This window comes from Lactuca saligna, chromosome 9 (assembly GCF_052625555.1).
Source record: "Lactuca saligna cultivar CGN05327 chromosome 9, ASM5262555v1, whole genome shotgun sequence".
Classification (NCBI taxonomy): domain Eukaryota; kingdom Viridiplantae; phylum Streptophyta; class Magnoliopsida; order Asterales; family Asteraceae; genus Lactuca; species Lactuca saligna.
Window position 1 is genome coordinate 29,800,716 of NC_136425.1, and position 15,939 is coordinate 29,816,654.

Here is a 15,939-nt window from a genome sequence, read left to right on the forward strand (position 1 = left end):
GCCAATGGGCTTTGCCCATTAAGGTTTTAGGTCTGATACCTTCAGTATAAATAGGGATGCATGCTAGTCATTTAATGTGTCTTGAATTCTCGAGTGACACACAAATCTCTATGTAATTTTACTTGTAGCCTCTTTTAGAGAGCTCTGAAATAAACAATACTCCCCTCCTACCCGTAGACACAGGTCACCTTGACCAAACCACGTAAATACTATGTCTTTTATGCTTTTGGTTTTGCTTGTTTTGCATTTTACTTCCATAACCATTGGTATCAGAGTTGTGGTTTGTGTTCTTGTGATTGAAGATGTCTACTCATAAGTTTGATTTGGAGAGGTTCAATGATTCACATGACTTCAGTTTATGGAAGGTGAAGATCATGGCTCCTTTTGTTCAACAAGGATGTGCAGCGACACTAGAAGGAGAGGCAAAACTATCAAAGGATATGGTGGTTGAAAAGAAGGTGTACAGTTTGATGAAGGTACATAGTAACATTTTATTAAGTTTGACAGATGAAGTACCAATAGAGGTCGTAGTTCAAACAACTACTTTTGGACCCTAGGAGAAACTTTGTGACAAGTACTAGAACAACTCTCTGACGAATAGGTTGTATCGTAAACAACCTTTGTACACTCTCAAAATGTCTAGAAGTACCTAAGTGAAAAATTATATGGATAACTTCAATCACATCATCTTGGATCTACAAGGGGTTGATATGAAGATTGAGGATGAAGATTAGGCGCTCATTCTCTTATGTTCTGTTCCGAAATTGTATGAGAGTTTCGTTGATACCATGCTCTACGGTAGGAAAACAATCATTGTGAATGATGTGAAGGATTCTATGGTGTCCAAGGAAGTGAAAAGAAAAGTTTCAGTTGGAGAATAGGTACCTACTTCTGGTTTATTCGTAGGGAAATGAAGGACATAAGAGAGGAAAGGGGGAAATAGAGGGAGATCACCTTCAAACGATGTCTAAAGGTTCATCAAATGCTAAATGTTATAACTGCAAGGAGAAGGATCACTTCAAGTGAATTTGTCCAAGATAAAGAATGGAAATTTCATGAGTGAACCAAGCAGAAATAATAATGCTATTGTGGTTCAGGAGTGTTCTGATGATGGGGACAGTGGTTATTTTTATTTAAAAATAAAATAAAAGTAAAATGTAATAAAAAATTATCATTTCCTGTATTTTTGTTGCATTTTTGTTGCATTTTTGGTGAGGGAAATGAGAGTGTGCTACAAGATGGAATATAAGAATAATATTGTCATTTTCATCATTCAACACAGTCAATTAGATATCAAATAGAACAACCAACTTTCATTCAAAGACAGATACAATCAAACCTTTTGATTCGGTCAACCTCTACTCAATCAACATCCACTACACAGTCTTTTAGTTTTCGGTTTGAATTTCCTAATTTAAGAATCAATTTGAACCTCAAATTTAACATGGGTTGTAAAACTCGCTACTTTTATTAGTTTATATATGACATTATCTCTAAAAGAAGTTAATATAATACACACCATTTTGGCTTTTGTGTAGTGTTATCATACCATGTGAGTATTCATAATAAAACATTTATTGCCTACCCTTAAATTCTTAATATCAATCGATTTTGTAAACAAATTTTATCATTTGGAAAAAGGTTTGGTTGCTATTTTCTAATCAGATGATTAACAATACGACTAAAAATTAAAATTTCATTATTGGGTACATGACTTTACACAAGATCCGATGTCCATCCTCAATTCCTTTGCTTAACGGTCGATTCATCGACTTATAATTAAATATCATGCGAGATTTAAAGATAACTTGAAAAACGGGAGAGTACGTGCCCCGCCAACTTATATTACCATAATCTTTTATCTCTTTTAAGACTAAATTTGATATAGGTAATCACGTGTAAAATACAAATATATATATATATATATATATATATATATATATATATATATATATATATATATATATATATATATATATATATTGTGTGTATTTCAAGATCTTTTATGAAATAATATTTTCGGACAAACCATTATCAAAATGCATACTCTTCTGTATGATATGTTTTTTTTAGTGTGACTTAACGCATTAAGTCAGAAATATTTATGACATTCATAAAAAAGAAATATCGAAAAAAAATATGTATATTTTCGGGCAAACCATTATCAAAATGTATATCCTCCTACCCATTTTATTGGTGATATGTATCATATTAATATCTTAAAATATCATTGAATGAACATTAAATGTTAGATATATGTCATCATTTTATATAAGAACAAAAAATAAAAGGATATATATATATATATATATATATATATATATATATATATATATATATATATATATATATATATATATATATATATATATATATATATATATATATATATTTGTGTGTATTTCAAGATCTTTTATGAAATAATATTTTCGGACAAACCATTATCAAAATGCATACTCTTCTGTATGATATGTTTTTTTTAGTGTGACTTAACGCATTAAGTCAGAAATATTTATGACATTCATAAAAAAGAAATATCGAAAAAAAATATGTATATTTTCGGGCAAACCATTATCAAAATGTATATCCTCCTACCCATTTTATTGGTGATATGTATCATATTAATATCTTAAAATATCATTAAATGAACATTAAATGTTAGATATATGTCATTATTTTATATAAGAACAAAAAATAAAACGATTCATATATATATATATATATATATATATATATATATATATATATATATATATATATATATTATTCCCATGCTAATTATATGTGTATGCTAAGACAGTAGAAATCAGATCGACGTCCCTTAATACTCATATCTTAAAATGAACGAAACTCCAAGCATGTGGCTGAATTGAGCCTTTTAATTTCTTACGTGTTCTAGTGGAATGAAACCATAAAAAGAGGTCAAATCTTGTTAATCTCTCTCCCAATCCCCTGTTCCTTAGAATTATAGGCACGCAACCTACACTACTCGCCCTCTATCTTTGTATTTTTGTGTGCTGGAGGCACAAGAGAGATGGCGAAGAAGCATTATTCGATTGGATTATGGAACATGAAGACCTTGTTCCATTGTAGCGTAGTCATGTTCTTGGTGGGAGGGCTAGCAACTTTAGTCTTTTACAGAAACAATAATCAGGTAGCTGGAAATGTCAACGACGTTAAGGTTACTCTTATCACTAAGACTTCGACTACGCCAGCTAATGAAAATGAAAATATGAATACAGATACAAATAGAATTGTCTCTCATCATCAGAGAAGGCTGAAGATTCCACCACCGTCCTTGTCGTTAACTGATACCTGTGATTTATTCTCCGGTAGATGGGTTCATGATAACAAGAGTCATTACCCTCTGTATAAAGAAGACGAGTGCCCTTATCTCAACGCTGATTTAGCTTGCTTAACATATGGAAGAAAGGATTCAAAGTATCAACAATGGAGGTGGCAACCCCATGGCTGCGACTTCCCTAGGTTGGTTTCTAGCTCTAACTTTTGTATGAAACAGCAATTAATGAATGCTCGATATTACAAACGTTGTAGTGTACGTATCTCTTCCCTTATAATATTTTATTTTCATTTTGTCATCAAATGAATAGGTTCGATGGCAAAGCAATAGTAGAGAGACTAAAGGGCAAAAGGCTATTGTTTGTGGGCGACTCTGTAAACAGAAACCAATGGGATTCGATGATGTGCATGCTCCATTCATCAATCCCAGGGAAAAAGAAGCTTAACATGGGAGGTCTGAATCATACCTTGTACTCCTTCAGGTCCATTGTAAGTCATAAAGTTTTCTTTACCATATTATGCCACAAAAGACTTTCCTTAAATTGCATGCGCAAGTAACTAATTGCTCATTGATACAATACAGGACTACAACATATCAATTGACTACTACTGGGCTCCAATGTTAGTCGAATCTAATGGCGATGATCCATCAAATCATCGCCTTGACCATCGAACTATTCGAATCAATTCCATTGAGAAACATGCTAGGCATTGGGTTGATGCAGATATACTCGTCTTTAATACGTATCTTTGGTGGAGATTACCCATAATAAAGTTCTTGTAAGTTCATATAAGTATCACACTATCAACCCTACAAAACACTCTCATTAGATGCATTGTTTAATATTTGAGGAAACTAACATGTTAGATTTGGTTCTATTTATCAGGAAGAGTCCTGGATCATTGTTGGGTGGTCCTAATCAAGTTTACGATGAAGTAAATAATGTCCGTGCCTACAAGAAGGTTCTTGAAATATGGTCGAAATGGGTACATAGCCATATCGATCCTGCAAAGACCAAGCTGTTTTTCATGGGCCTTACAGCAACTCATTCAAGGTACGACAAAAAAAAACAAAAAAAGACTTGTTTTTTTTTTCTTTACGTTCATTTCCGCATACGAAGTGTTACAAATATAACGTCATTTTGTAGGGCTGCAGACTGGGGAGGCAAGAAGCAAGGAACCTGTTATAAAGAAACCGAACCTGTGATGGATGATCAATTCTGGGAAAGCGGAACCGATCCAAAAATGTTGCAAATATTGGAGGCTTCGTTGAACAAATTGAAAGCCAAGGGGGTGAATGTGCAACTAATGAACATAACACAACTAACACAATGCAGAAAAGATGCACACCCTACAGTGCATAAGAAAATATGGCATCCCTTAACCGATGCTCAAAAGAGAAACCCAGAACGTACTTCAGATTGTACACATTGGTGCCTCCCTGGAGTTCCTGATATTTGGAATGAACTTCTCTTGGCTCACATATTCCCGGTAACAGAAACGGCAAGCCTATATAAACAACGGTAGGATTAATCTAGGGAAATTTTTCCATGATTATTTATGTTTTCTTAACCTTTAGATTCTTATATTTACTTTTTTAAGTTGTTAGCTTTGTTGGATACTCTAAACATGTGTTCATTTTGCTCATTAATGTAACTCGGGCATTAAACCTTCAACTTTTATTCACTAATTAAAATCGTTTCAAGTTTAAGATACAAAGTTTCAAAAGTGATCAACACTTGCGTATATATTGGATATTCACTAAATAACACCCCCTAAGCGCCCCTTCAAATTTTTACACCTCTTCGATGTAGTTATCTGGTCAGAACTGATTCCGCAGGATCGAATCCTAATTGCACGGAACCAAGTGTTTTTTTAATGCCTCGACCTAACATATCTCGAATCAGTAATGACTTTCTGAAGGTTTAATTTCTCAATCATCTATTCTTGGTTGTTTAAAAGTCGTCATCTATATATTATGGATGAATATTTAAAATATATTGTAATCCGTTTAAATCATTTACTAAATTAATTATATATGGAAACTCAAAAATGTACTTTTTTGAAACAAAGAAGATAATCAAACTAAAAGCATCGCCTTTAATTGTTTCATACCAACTTTCTTTTGAACCACAAATTATCAACTAGCAAGGACATGCCATAAGATATAGAAATCCAAAATCAAACCTTGGTCGGTTCACAACACCAATACAATGAATCTACCTTTCTATATTTACATCGACCTTTAATCGATAAAAGCTAAACAGGAAATAGCTTGGACTTTGTCATGAATGAACCTGTGAGATCAAATCGAGTTTCAAACACATTTTTATTTTTGTACCTCCAGATGGACCAAAATTGCACCCCACAACCAGATAGTCCAGATTATTTCATAGATGATGCGGAGCATGTTGAAGATGTCCTCAAAATATTTAGGGACAAATAAGAACATGACAAATGGCATAAAAAAGAAGTTCAACTTTAAATGGATTTAACTTTTGATTCATAAGGAATTTAAAGGCATGTAATACATCATTGAAAAGCTATTGATGTAGACAAAGAAGACATACCCTATGGTTGACCTTCAAATTCCACTGTTTATTTGTACAATATTCGTTTTTATTTTACTCTGATATAAACACAACATGGTCTCAGTTCTCTGCAATTTTCGTTTTTATTGTACTTGATTTAATGAAATAATATTTCTTTTCTTTATTTTCTACTTTTATTTAAGAGGACAATTTAAAGATTTTAATGTCAATTTTGGGCCTCTTCGCACTTCCTTAACCCACTAGCCCAACTCTTCTCTAGTATATTATAGCCCATGATTCTTCAAGATTTCTTCAAATTCGGCCGGTTCACATCCTTTTAATCATCCATAGCTTGAGTACCCGATCGATCAATCAAATTTGTAAGCTTAACTATTGCTTCCATCTTCTTTTGAGTCCAAGGCTCAATTTTTCTTCAATCTTCCGTTCACCAACAAGCAAACTTCTGTATCACACCATCGGCCAATGGCAGAAACACCGAGGTGGACGACGTAACAATGGATCACAGTTAACATATATACTAAATAGTACAACACTTGTAACAACATTACATACTTCTATCAATAGTCGAAAATGACAAAAAAGTATAAAAATGGAGAGTATAAGTACCAACCTTAATTATGAGTATGTGTACTTGTAACCGCACACAAGTGTGTGTGTGTGTGTGTGTGTATTGTTTATGTCGAGTAACTTATTAAGTGTAAGCTCATAAACAATGATATTGTTCATGTAGAGTAACTTATTAAGTGTAAGTTTATAAACAATAACAGTTTGTGTCATATCTTATTAAGTATTTTGTGTACTTAGATAATATGTCGTCACTTATATCATTGTGTGTGTGTTTGAACTGCATACAGTCCTATTTCAACTCATATGAATATCTGCAACGTACGTATAAATCATATTTCAAGTCTATACGAGTATTCTGGTAAAATATAAATCTTATTTCAAGCTTATACGAGTTTCCTGACAATGTATAAATCCTATTTCAATTCTATGAGTCTTTTAGAGTGTACTCTAAGGTCTATCATGACCCTATAACAGTGTTATTTGACTAGATAAAAGCCTTTGTGATGCTCTGCAAAGGGTTGCACATAGAGCATCACTAAGGTGCTGTTTATTTTTTCTAAAAAATCACTTTTGACCTTTTATTGATACGGCACGCAGTACACGCAGAACACTTAGCCCTTGGCAGTGGTTTGTCTTTCAGTAGACTTATGACCTAAAAACTGTTACGCATGTGTTGCGTGGCACAACATTTGACCCTCTGCTTCAAACCTCTTCACACCTTACTTTAACTTATTGCAGCAGTCTCCAGTGGTTAAAAAAACAAACAAACTTTTTATTACATGATGCAGCCGTTTGGTGCCCCTCTTCTGTTACAGAGGGTTCCAGAGGTTAAAAAAACAAACTTCAAGCATTTTCACTTCGAAAACACAAACGACAACTAACACTTCATCATCGTCGTGAGAAAGATAGAAATTGAAGTTATCTCCCATTTTGACTCGTCAGAAAAAGGTTGTAGCTAGCAACCATAGGTGGGGTGTCAACCCGTATAGATCTGTAAACAATGTTCCTCACTCTTTTAAGAGTAACGGTAATAGTATAGGGGCTAATGTCATAAAAGCACTTAATATAACGCCCGTAGATCCGAACTAGTCAATTTAGAGGTAATAGGGGTCGAAAACGACTTTTCGAAAAAAGGTTATTTAGAATAAATAATCTTAAAAAAGTTGTAGAATATGTCACAAGGTTTCCGTACATATAAATAACGCCGAAATCCGAGTTATAATGAAGAAGTTATGACCCGTCGAAGTTTCGCGACGGAATCGGCACGGCACCGGAAAGCGTAAATAGTGAATTTACAATGGAGCAATATTCAGCCTTAGAAATCTAAATGAAAGTTGTAGAATTCGTTAAACTGAGAGCTTCCATAAAAAGAACGCCCAAATCTAACTTCGTATGAGGAAGTTATGATTTTTCGAAGTTTCGGCTTAGCAGTTTACAGCCCGAAATTCGAATATTAGATCGAGCGGTTTTTAGCAGACACAACCTAAATGAGAATCGAAGATCTTTTTAAGAGTAACGTAACGATAAAAAGGTAGATGAAAACGGATGTCGGACGAAGAAGTTATGAATTTTTAACGGACTAAACCTGTTCCGACCTGTTAATAATATAACTTTTAAAATAAAGTCAAAATTAGCCGACGGAGTATAAACAAAAGTTGTAGAATACGTTCCCGCCTTTGCGTGGATATAAAGAATGTGGGAAACGGAGCTCGTATGCAAAAGATACGGATTTTTAAAGTTTAGACTTGAATTTGCGAAGCTTGTTGCTTGATCGATGACGTGGCACAATTTGGACCCTCCATTGCTGACTCGGTACCCGCCTCAGATATGTGACGCATCGCCCCTCGCTACACCCAGCTTCCGAGCTCAGAACACGCGGCGTACTGCTGTCTTCTGCGAACCGAATTAAGCCATGTCTCCCCACCGAAGCTTCGACACATGGTGATCTTATCCGACGAACGCGCCTCATAACCCCTTCGGTACGCCCAACATAGACCGAAGGCTCGCCCTATAAAAGGCAGTGAAGACTGCCGACTTCCTTGCACATTTCCACCTTCTTTCTCTCACTAGTTTCTCTCTCTAAGGCTCCTAACACCCCCCCCCCCCCCCGCTAAACCCTAGGTAAAACTGTAGCACCCTAGGGAAGCCCCGAGGCTCCCGGAGTCCCGAGAAAAAGGGTCTTTCGGTTTCGAAATGCTGCTCCAAGAGAAGCCCGATTTTCTTTAAAACCCGATATAAGTGAGCTATGTCTATGCAATTTTTAATATAGCTTTCAAATAATTATAGTAATGTTATTAGGTCCTTAAAATAATTATTTGGGATATTATTATGAGTTATATAGATTGTGTTTAACGTTTATATGATAATAATAATAGCTAGACTATTATTTAGTCGCGGTTAATGGTAGACTAAACCCTAGTGATATTGATACTAGGTTTTATCGAGGGATAATTGTTTTGAGGTAACGAAGCGCTATTCAAGTACAGAGTCACCACCTTTCAAGTGAGTGCATAGTCCCTTTCATGAACATGATTTTAATACAAGTATTGATTGAATGTACTAAATATATGTTTATGTGAGAATTATTTGATGTTGTCTGAATTACGTGTTAAAGAACATACCTAGATATTTATAATGATTTAGGTTAATGAGTAAACCTAAAATTTGTAATGAGGGTCATTGGGTAATATCTCCTTATGAGTACGATTGAGATATATATTGGGAATAGAACCCTTAAACATGTCATTGATCCAGAAGCACGGATTAGACATAGTCATTCGTCCCTAGTCTGAGAGTATGGATTGGACCCAGTCAACTGTCGTTAATCCGGGAGTATGGATTAAGACATAGTCAGTTGTCCTTAATTCGGGAGTATGGATTAAGACATAGTCAGTTGTCCTTAGTCCGAGAGTATGGACAAGACATAGTCATCTGTAATTAATCCGGGAGTATGGATTTAAACACAAAACCAATTGTCCCTCATCCAAGAGTATGGAGTAGGTACAATCAAGGACTCAAGAGCATGGATTAGATCCGGAGTAAGAGGAAAAATTTAAAGTCCGGGAGTATGGATAGTCTCGTTGTAAGGACTGACGGGGTGGGGTAAGAGTTGATTATATATATGGGGAAATCGTATATTGTTTGAATTTATATATATATATATATATATATATATATATATATATATATATATATATATATATATATGTTATAACATTGTGGGATTGAAATCCATATGTACTCACCAGGTTTCCCAACCTGACCCACTCAATTTATTTATATCACAAGTATTGATATGGAGTCACATTACACTGAGAGATTAAGGCGATATAAATCACTAGTGATAATGAGTGTAAGTTCTGTTTATACTTATATTTCTGAATTGATAATGACATCCCAAATGTTTTAAAATGAATAAAAACACATTTCTTTGGAAATGCCTTGATAATGTAATTATCATGTTTTTCTGAAAACAAATTCCGCAACGTTTTTCTTAAAAGAGATACTCTGATTTTTATAAAGCATAAACAAAATCGGTCTTTTCTGGCCGTGAAAATGGGGATGTCACACTTAAGTTTTCAAAATATTGTCGATTTTACCCTTTGGCCTCTTTTGTGTTCATTAAAGTCGGATATTTGACTTAATTTTGCATTTATACCCTTTTAGGGAGTTTCCTAGTCAACTGTCGGTCACAATGTTGAAAGAAATTGATTTTGCTCTTTTTCTTCACTTATTTCTTTTTCATCTCTACATCAATAAAACCTGCAACAAAGAAACCATCCCCAGCCTACATCATCAACACAAACACCATCTCTGCCACCTGCGATATTCAAATCTCGTCATCCCAGCCACACGTCTTCCTAATAATCATCCAACGATCACCATATCTATGGAAACAAAAATGAATGTCTTACCGTATACACATTTACACCCTACATATATATATATATATATATATATATATATATATATATATATATATATGATAGAGACAAAGAACAGAAAGTTCCAAGATGACAAAGCACACCCTCTTTCTATCACGTAGATTTAAGAAAATGATGCATATGTACAACTATGTACAACTAATGACCTTACGCTTGTATAAGAGCAAAGGGGCTAGATAATTAACTTCCCCTTCATGCAATACTTATGAATCAGATGTGTTAATATATGAATTAGGCTTCATGTTTCTTGAAAAGATCAATCGAGAAGAATCCATCAAGCAAAGCGTTAGCTTCCATGGTCTTTTTCAACTTACACAATCTCTGAATCATGATGTAAAACCCAACAATCATGGTGCATGTTTGATGTCGAATGTGGTTTTAATTGGCTTGAATTTCTTTCTGATCATCTCGACAGCCACTGAGAAGTATGAACTTGATGAACCTAATTAAGGTACTTTATCGAACAGTTGGAATGTGTTGGTTAATTGCATGAGTAAAGTTGTTCGAAAGATTTCAATAATTCCATCTGGGGTGTGAATGAATTTGAGTGTTGGTAGCTCCCCTATTCATCAAATATGAAAACAATAGAGAAAGAAGTGATGGGGTTCAAGATAGATTCAAACTGAAGTCGTTTAGTATTTGGATGCCAAGGATCGATTTCATTGGGTAGACAATGCTCTTACCATATAGAAATAAAAAATCGTTGCTTGAAATCCAATTGCAGATAGAAATAAAAAAGGAAGCAACTCCAAATATGAAAATAATGTAGAAAAAAGTGGCGGGATTCTAGATAGCTTCAAACTAAGTAGTTCTCAATAATCCATCCCTCAATCGATTTTAGTGTGTGTTGTGTTAGAAAGCTTCTCATTCCTCAATCGATTTTGGTGTGTGTTGTGTTAAAAAGCTTCTCGAGACAGGCCTGCAAATCAATTTTGGAGTGTGTGTTTATGTGTTTGAAGGAGAAGAAAGGTAAAGTGGAGAGCCTAACTGGGTAACCGGTTTGTTACCTGTTAAATGAAATGTTTGACACAATTAGTCTCAATATCCGACTTTAATGAACACAAAAGTGATCAAAGGATAAAGACAACAATTTCTTAAAAACCTAATGGATTTTATACCATTAGGCCATAGTATAGAGGGCTTTACAAGGTTGTGTCCCTAGATGATGAAGAGTACAACTCATATAGGAATCTTGAGTTTAACAAATCTAAAAGTTTGTGTGTCTGTATCCTAAATTTAGTTAAAAATATTACTAAAGTATTGTTTGTCGATAAGTTCAAATCATTCCAAAATGTGAGTTTGTGCCTTTAAACTTTAACCAATAAAGTTTATTAGATTTAATGTTCCTTTGTTATGTAAAACTTAATTAAAGTTTTCTAACAAAAATTGTTGTATTTTTACCAAAACCAAGTTTCACCAACTTTCTTTACCATTTACCTTTATAAACAAAAATGACATGTTAATGTTTATAAACAAATAAATAATTATTAATATTTATAAATGTAACAATATTATAGTTTTAGTTGTTTAAAGACATAAACTATAAATCTTTACATTTTGTTTGTGATGTAAGTTTATATTTAATCTAGTAGTTTTTAACAAACACAAAATATAAACTTGACATAAATAAGAAACGTGTAAACTTTTAACAACAATAAACAATTTATAAAGATATAAAGATGAGATGTGCATGTTTTCTCTCCCAAAACATAAATAAAATAAGTAAATAAATAAAAAGTGGCTATAGAAATCACCCTTGAAGCATGAAAAGTTGTCATTTTTGAAATCGGGTACCATTTGCGAATCATGAACTTTTTAAAGACACCATATTTTTTCTAAAAAACGGTCAGAGCTCCCCTGTCCACAGCAGTGCGAGGCTGCCGGCGGAGAGCTTTGTGTCGGCCTTTGTGTGTCGTTGGCACCAGGTGGCTCGTCAATTCATCGACATAAGATGGCTTGGTACAAGTGTACGGTAGCAATGTGAGGCAGCGTGAGGCGGAGGAAGACAGTGTTAGTGGCTGATCCTTGATCGTCAACTATTTGAGCTCAAGAAAAGAGAGAGACTGAAAGGGAGAAAGGAGAGAAACAAGGTAATGTGCAAGAGAAATATGAGGTTTTTGCCTCATATTTACAACAAAAAATCACACACACCCCCTCATGTCGCCTTGAAAAACGTACCCGAAATCTATTTTCAAGAAAAATTTCCAAACATACATGTCGCTTGTCCCGAACGTGGTGGTTTGGAATATGTGATCAAAAGTTTGATACGGAATATGATGGTATATTAAAAAGTGTTTGAAGTTACAACTCATTTATATTCGTATGTGACATCCCCAATTTTCTCAGCTAGAAAATACCGTTTTATTTATTTTTATTTTTAAAAACAAAGTTTGTTTATAAATGCGAAATTTGTCCTTTAAAAGTATTTCCAAAGAAAATGTTTTTCATTGATTATTAAAATTTGTGATGTTGTAACTGATACAGAAACATAAGCATAAACAAGTCTTACATAAATATTCTAGCGGCCTACGAACTCCTTAAATCCCTCAGCAGATAATTACATTATCTATGAGTACCTTCCTATAGGTACCTGTGCTACAAAGAATTTGAGTAGGTCTTTTTGGGAGACTTGGTAAGCACATAGGTTTTTCAACCCATAATATTATTATTATATTGTTTTAAGTGTGTATATATATATATATATATATATATATATATATATATATATATGTATATATCACATCAAACAAATTATTCCCAATTACTCATTCCCGTTATTCTCAATCTTTGGCCCAAAATGATAATCTCAATGGACCTATCCTAGAGGATCTATGTTAACAACAAGTAGACAATAGTGCCTCGGGGATTCCTTGGCAATACATGTCAGTAACACAACCATTAGGGGGATAGAGTAGTCGAATTAACACATGATCCATACTCTCGGATAGTATGATTCATTAATACATACATATTGTGAGTCTGTCAATGTTCCACTAGACTGTCTATAAGAGTCTGTGTTTGTCATCAATACTTTGCTTGATGAATGCTCTTAGTTGGGTATGGTCCCTCACTATTATCTTTGTTATGGTCTCTCACCACTATTCTATCTCTGGCATGGTCTCTCACCATTATACTTTCTCATTTCTTTCTCTACCCTTTTTACCCAATACAAAATAAGTATTATATATATATATATATATATATATATATATATATATATATATATATATATATATATATATATATATATGCCTTTCTTAGTAAAATTATCTCATTTAGCACAATCATCTGGAACGCAGATAATAAACACATATAGCATCTAAGAAAATTAAATATTTGAAATTTGTGCGTATAAGTTGAAAGTAACTATGCACTCACTTGACTTGGGTGAATGACTAGAGATTTCGACAGAGCTTCGCCTACCACCTTTAGCTTTTCCTTTGACGCGAGCTAGGTAGGATTTATACCAAGTCTTTGTCTAATATTCCTGGTGACTAATGATAGTCTAGATTCCTCACTAATCATAATATCTACATCAAGACCTATCATGTAAGGAACAACCAAGTAGGATCATATCAGAGGTAGGGTCTGTTTGATATAGAGAATACACTGTTTGGAAAGCTCACTTTAAACACCTCACTAAATCCAACCTAAACATTATCCCCGTGAGTAGATCAATCAGTATAATAACTTGAAATCACTGATAAATCTTATATATAGGTTCATAATAACAACTTATGACTATAAATATAAGATACACTGAAAGCAAAAGAGTGTAGCTTAACTTACAGATGTTTTAGTGAAAACTGGGAAAATACACGAATAGAACTTCGAAACTGAAAGCTTCTATTGTTCGGACTCCTAGACTCCTAAAAACCTTACTAAATACCCTAAGGAACCTCAAAAAAAAGGATCGACTTCAGCAAGCAAATGACTCCAGAGATAAATTGGAGTGGAATTGGTGTGAAATGGAAGCAAAGCGGAGGGATATATATATATATATATATATATATATATATATATATATATATATATATATATATATATATTCGCCATCTTCAAGGTAACTCATCTTCTACGAAAACAAGCAACATTCAAACTATTCGCCAAAGAAAGCTTAGAATTCAAAAAGAAGACTTATCTTCTAGAACCCTAACTACGTAATAACCATTTTACAGGCATTTAGAAAGAATCAACTGAAAAAATAAACTTAATGGTGGTGGTGGAGCGAGACAATCATCGTCCTCTTCATTGTCACCTCTAATGCGCATCTGCTATTTTTTGAACTTTGATTTGAAGTTATTTTTTAATCTTGAACTTGAATGTTGTTTCATTATTTGTTGTTGATTCTATGCTTTAAATCTAAAATCTCGGCGAACACCTGATCTTGGTTTACAAATTATAAAGAATTGTGAATACACTTATCTTTTACAGCGGATAATAGATTTTTTTTGGTGAAAATTGCATCTCTAGATGATTATATCATCACCATTCTTCCCTACTAATATGTAATGATATTAACCATTCGAACGAAAGAATTGGGTAGTACGCATGTAATATGCTAACTTTCGTTTTTAAAAGAGATGAATAACGACTCAATTGCCCATATCAAGGTTTTTATTAGCAATTTAATTAAAAATTTAATCATATATTCAAAAAAAAATAAGCATCCATTGTCAGCCAATTAATTTTCTAATCCAATGGTTCAAATTAAGTTATACATTCACATTATATTTAACTTTCACATTTAATCCTAACCCTATATATATATATATATATATATATATATATATATATATATATATATATATATATTGTAAAGTATAGCTATTATTGTTTATATTCATTGTAAACTTACACACCCTATCCTCCTTAATAAATGAATGTTTTTTTTGTTACATGTCAATCTCTCATTAGTTTTGATACTTATCATTTTGTGGTATTTTTAAAATAAATAATATCCACTTGTCAATTTTTGGTTTTTTCAGTTTTTATAATTAAAATCATATACTTATATATATAAAGTATTGAATATCATATATATGATATTAAATTGTCATAAATACATTTCTTCATTTCTTATTTTAAAGTTGTACAATAAAAAATATTTTATGTTATATCTTAATGTTTAATCTTTTTTTAAATAAACTCGTATAATATACGGATCTCATACCTAATTAAGAAATATAATAGCCTCCGATCCTCTCTTTTTGGGATCTCATACCTAGTTAAGAAATATAATAGCCTCCAATCCTCTCTTTTTGGTCTGTTCTTTGATTCATACTCAAATCAATCTAGTACTAAATATTACATATATTTTTCCCACAAAACGTTAGTAAGGAACCCCTGTCCATTCATAATAGTTACTTTCATCACAAATAGATAAAACTAGGAGCGTGTACAAAATAGTTTTAATCGAGAATTTGTGATATTCTTCGTAAGTTCTCTCTAAAACAATGCAAGTTTCTTTGTGTCGGTGTAGCCTTTTGTCTTACTAATATTGGTTGATATTTGCGTTTGGTTGTTAAAAATTGTTTTTATTTTTCTAGAAAATATTTTCAGAAAATAGATTTATA

The 15,939-nt window shown here is 33.1% G+C and overlaps 1 protein-coding gene across 1 annotated transcript; it reads left to right on the top strand.

Annotated features, from left to right (window-relative positions):
- The first annotated feature begins 2,811 nt into the window (after nt 1-2,811).
- On the top strand, nt 2,812-4,957 carry LOC145017270 (protein trichome birefringence-like 34). Its single transcript, XM_078975327.1, has 5 exons — nt 2,812-3,486; nt 3,612-3,789; nt 3,884-4,080; nt 4,188-4,355; nt 4,449-4,957. The coding sequence occupies exons 1-5, from the start codon at nt 3,035-3,037 to the stop codon at nt 4,825-4,827; spliced, it is 1,374 nt and encodes a 457-aa protein (XP_078831453.1). The 5' UTR covers nt 2,812-3,034; the 3' UTR covers nt 4,828-4,957.
- The last annotated feature ends 10,982 nt before the right edge of the window (nt 4,958-15,939 follow it).

What these genes read in the sequence shown, in the direction of transcription:
- LOC145017270 (XM_078975327.1), top strand. Translation starts at nt 3,035, where the DNA reads ATGGCGAAGAAGCATTATTCGATTGGATTATGGAACATGAAGACCTTG. An exon ending in CATGGCTGCGACTTCCCTAG is followed by an intron (nt 3,487 to 3,611) that starts GTTGGTTTCTAG and finishes TCAAATGAATAG; the next exon opens with GTTCGATGGCAAAGCAATAG. An exon ending in CTTACAGCAACTCATTCAAG is followed by an intron (nt 4,356 to 4,448) that starts GTACGACAAAAA and finishes GTCATTTTGTAG; the next exon opens with GGCTGCAGACTGGGGAGGCA.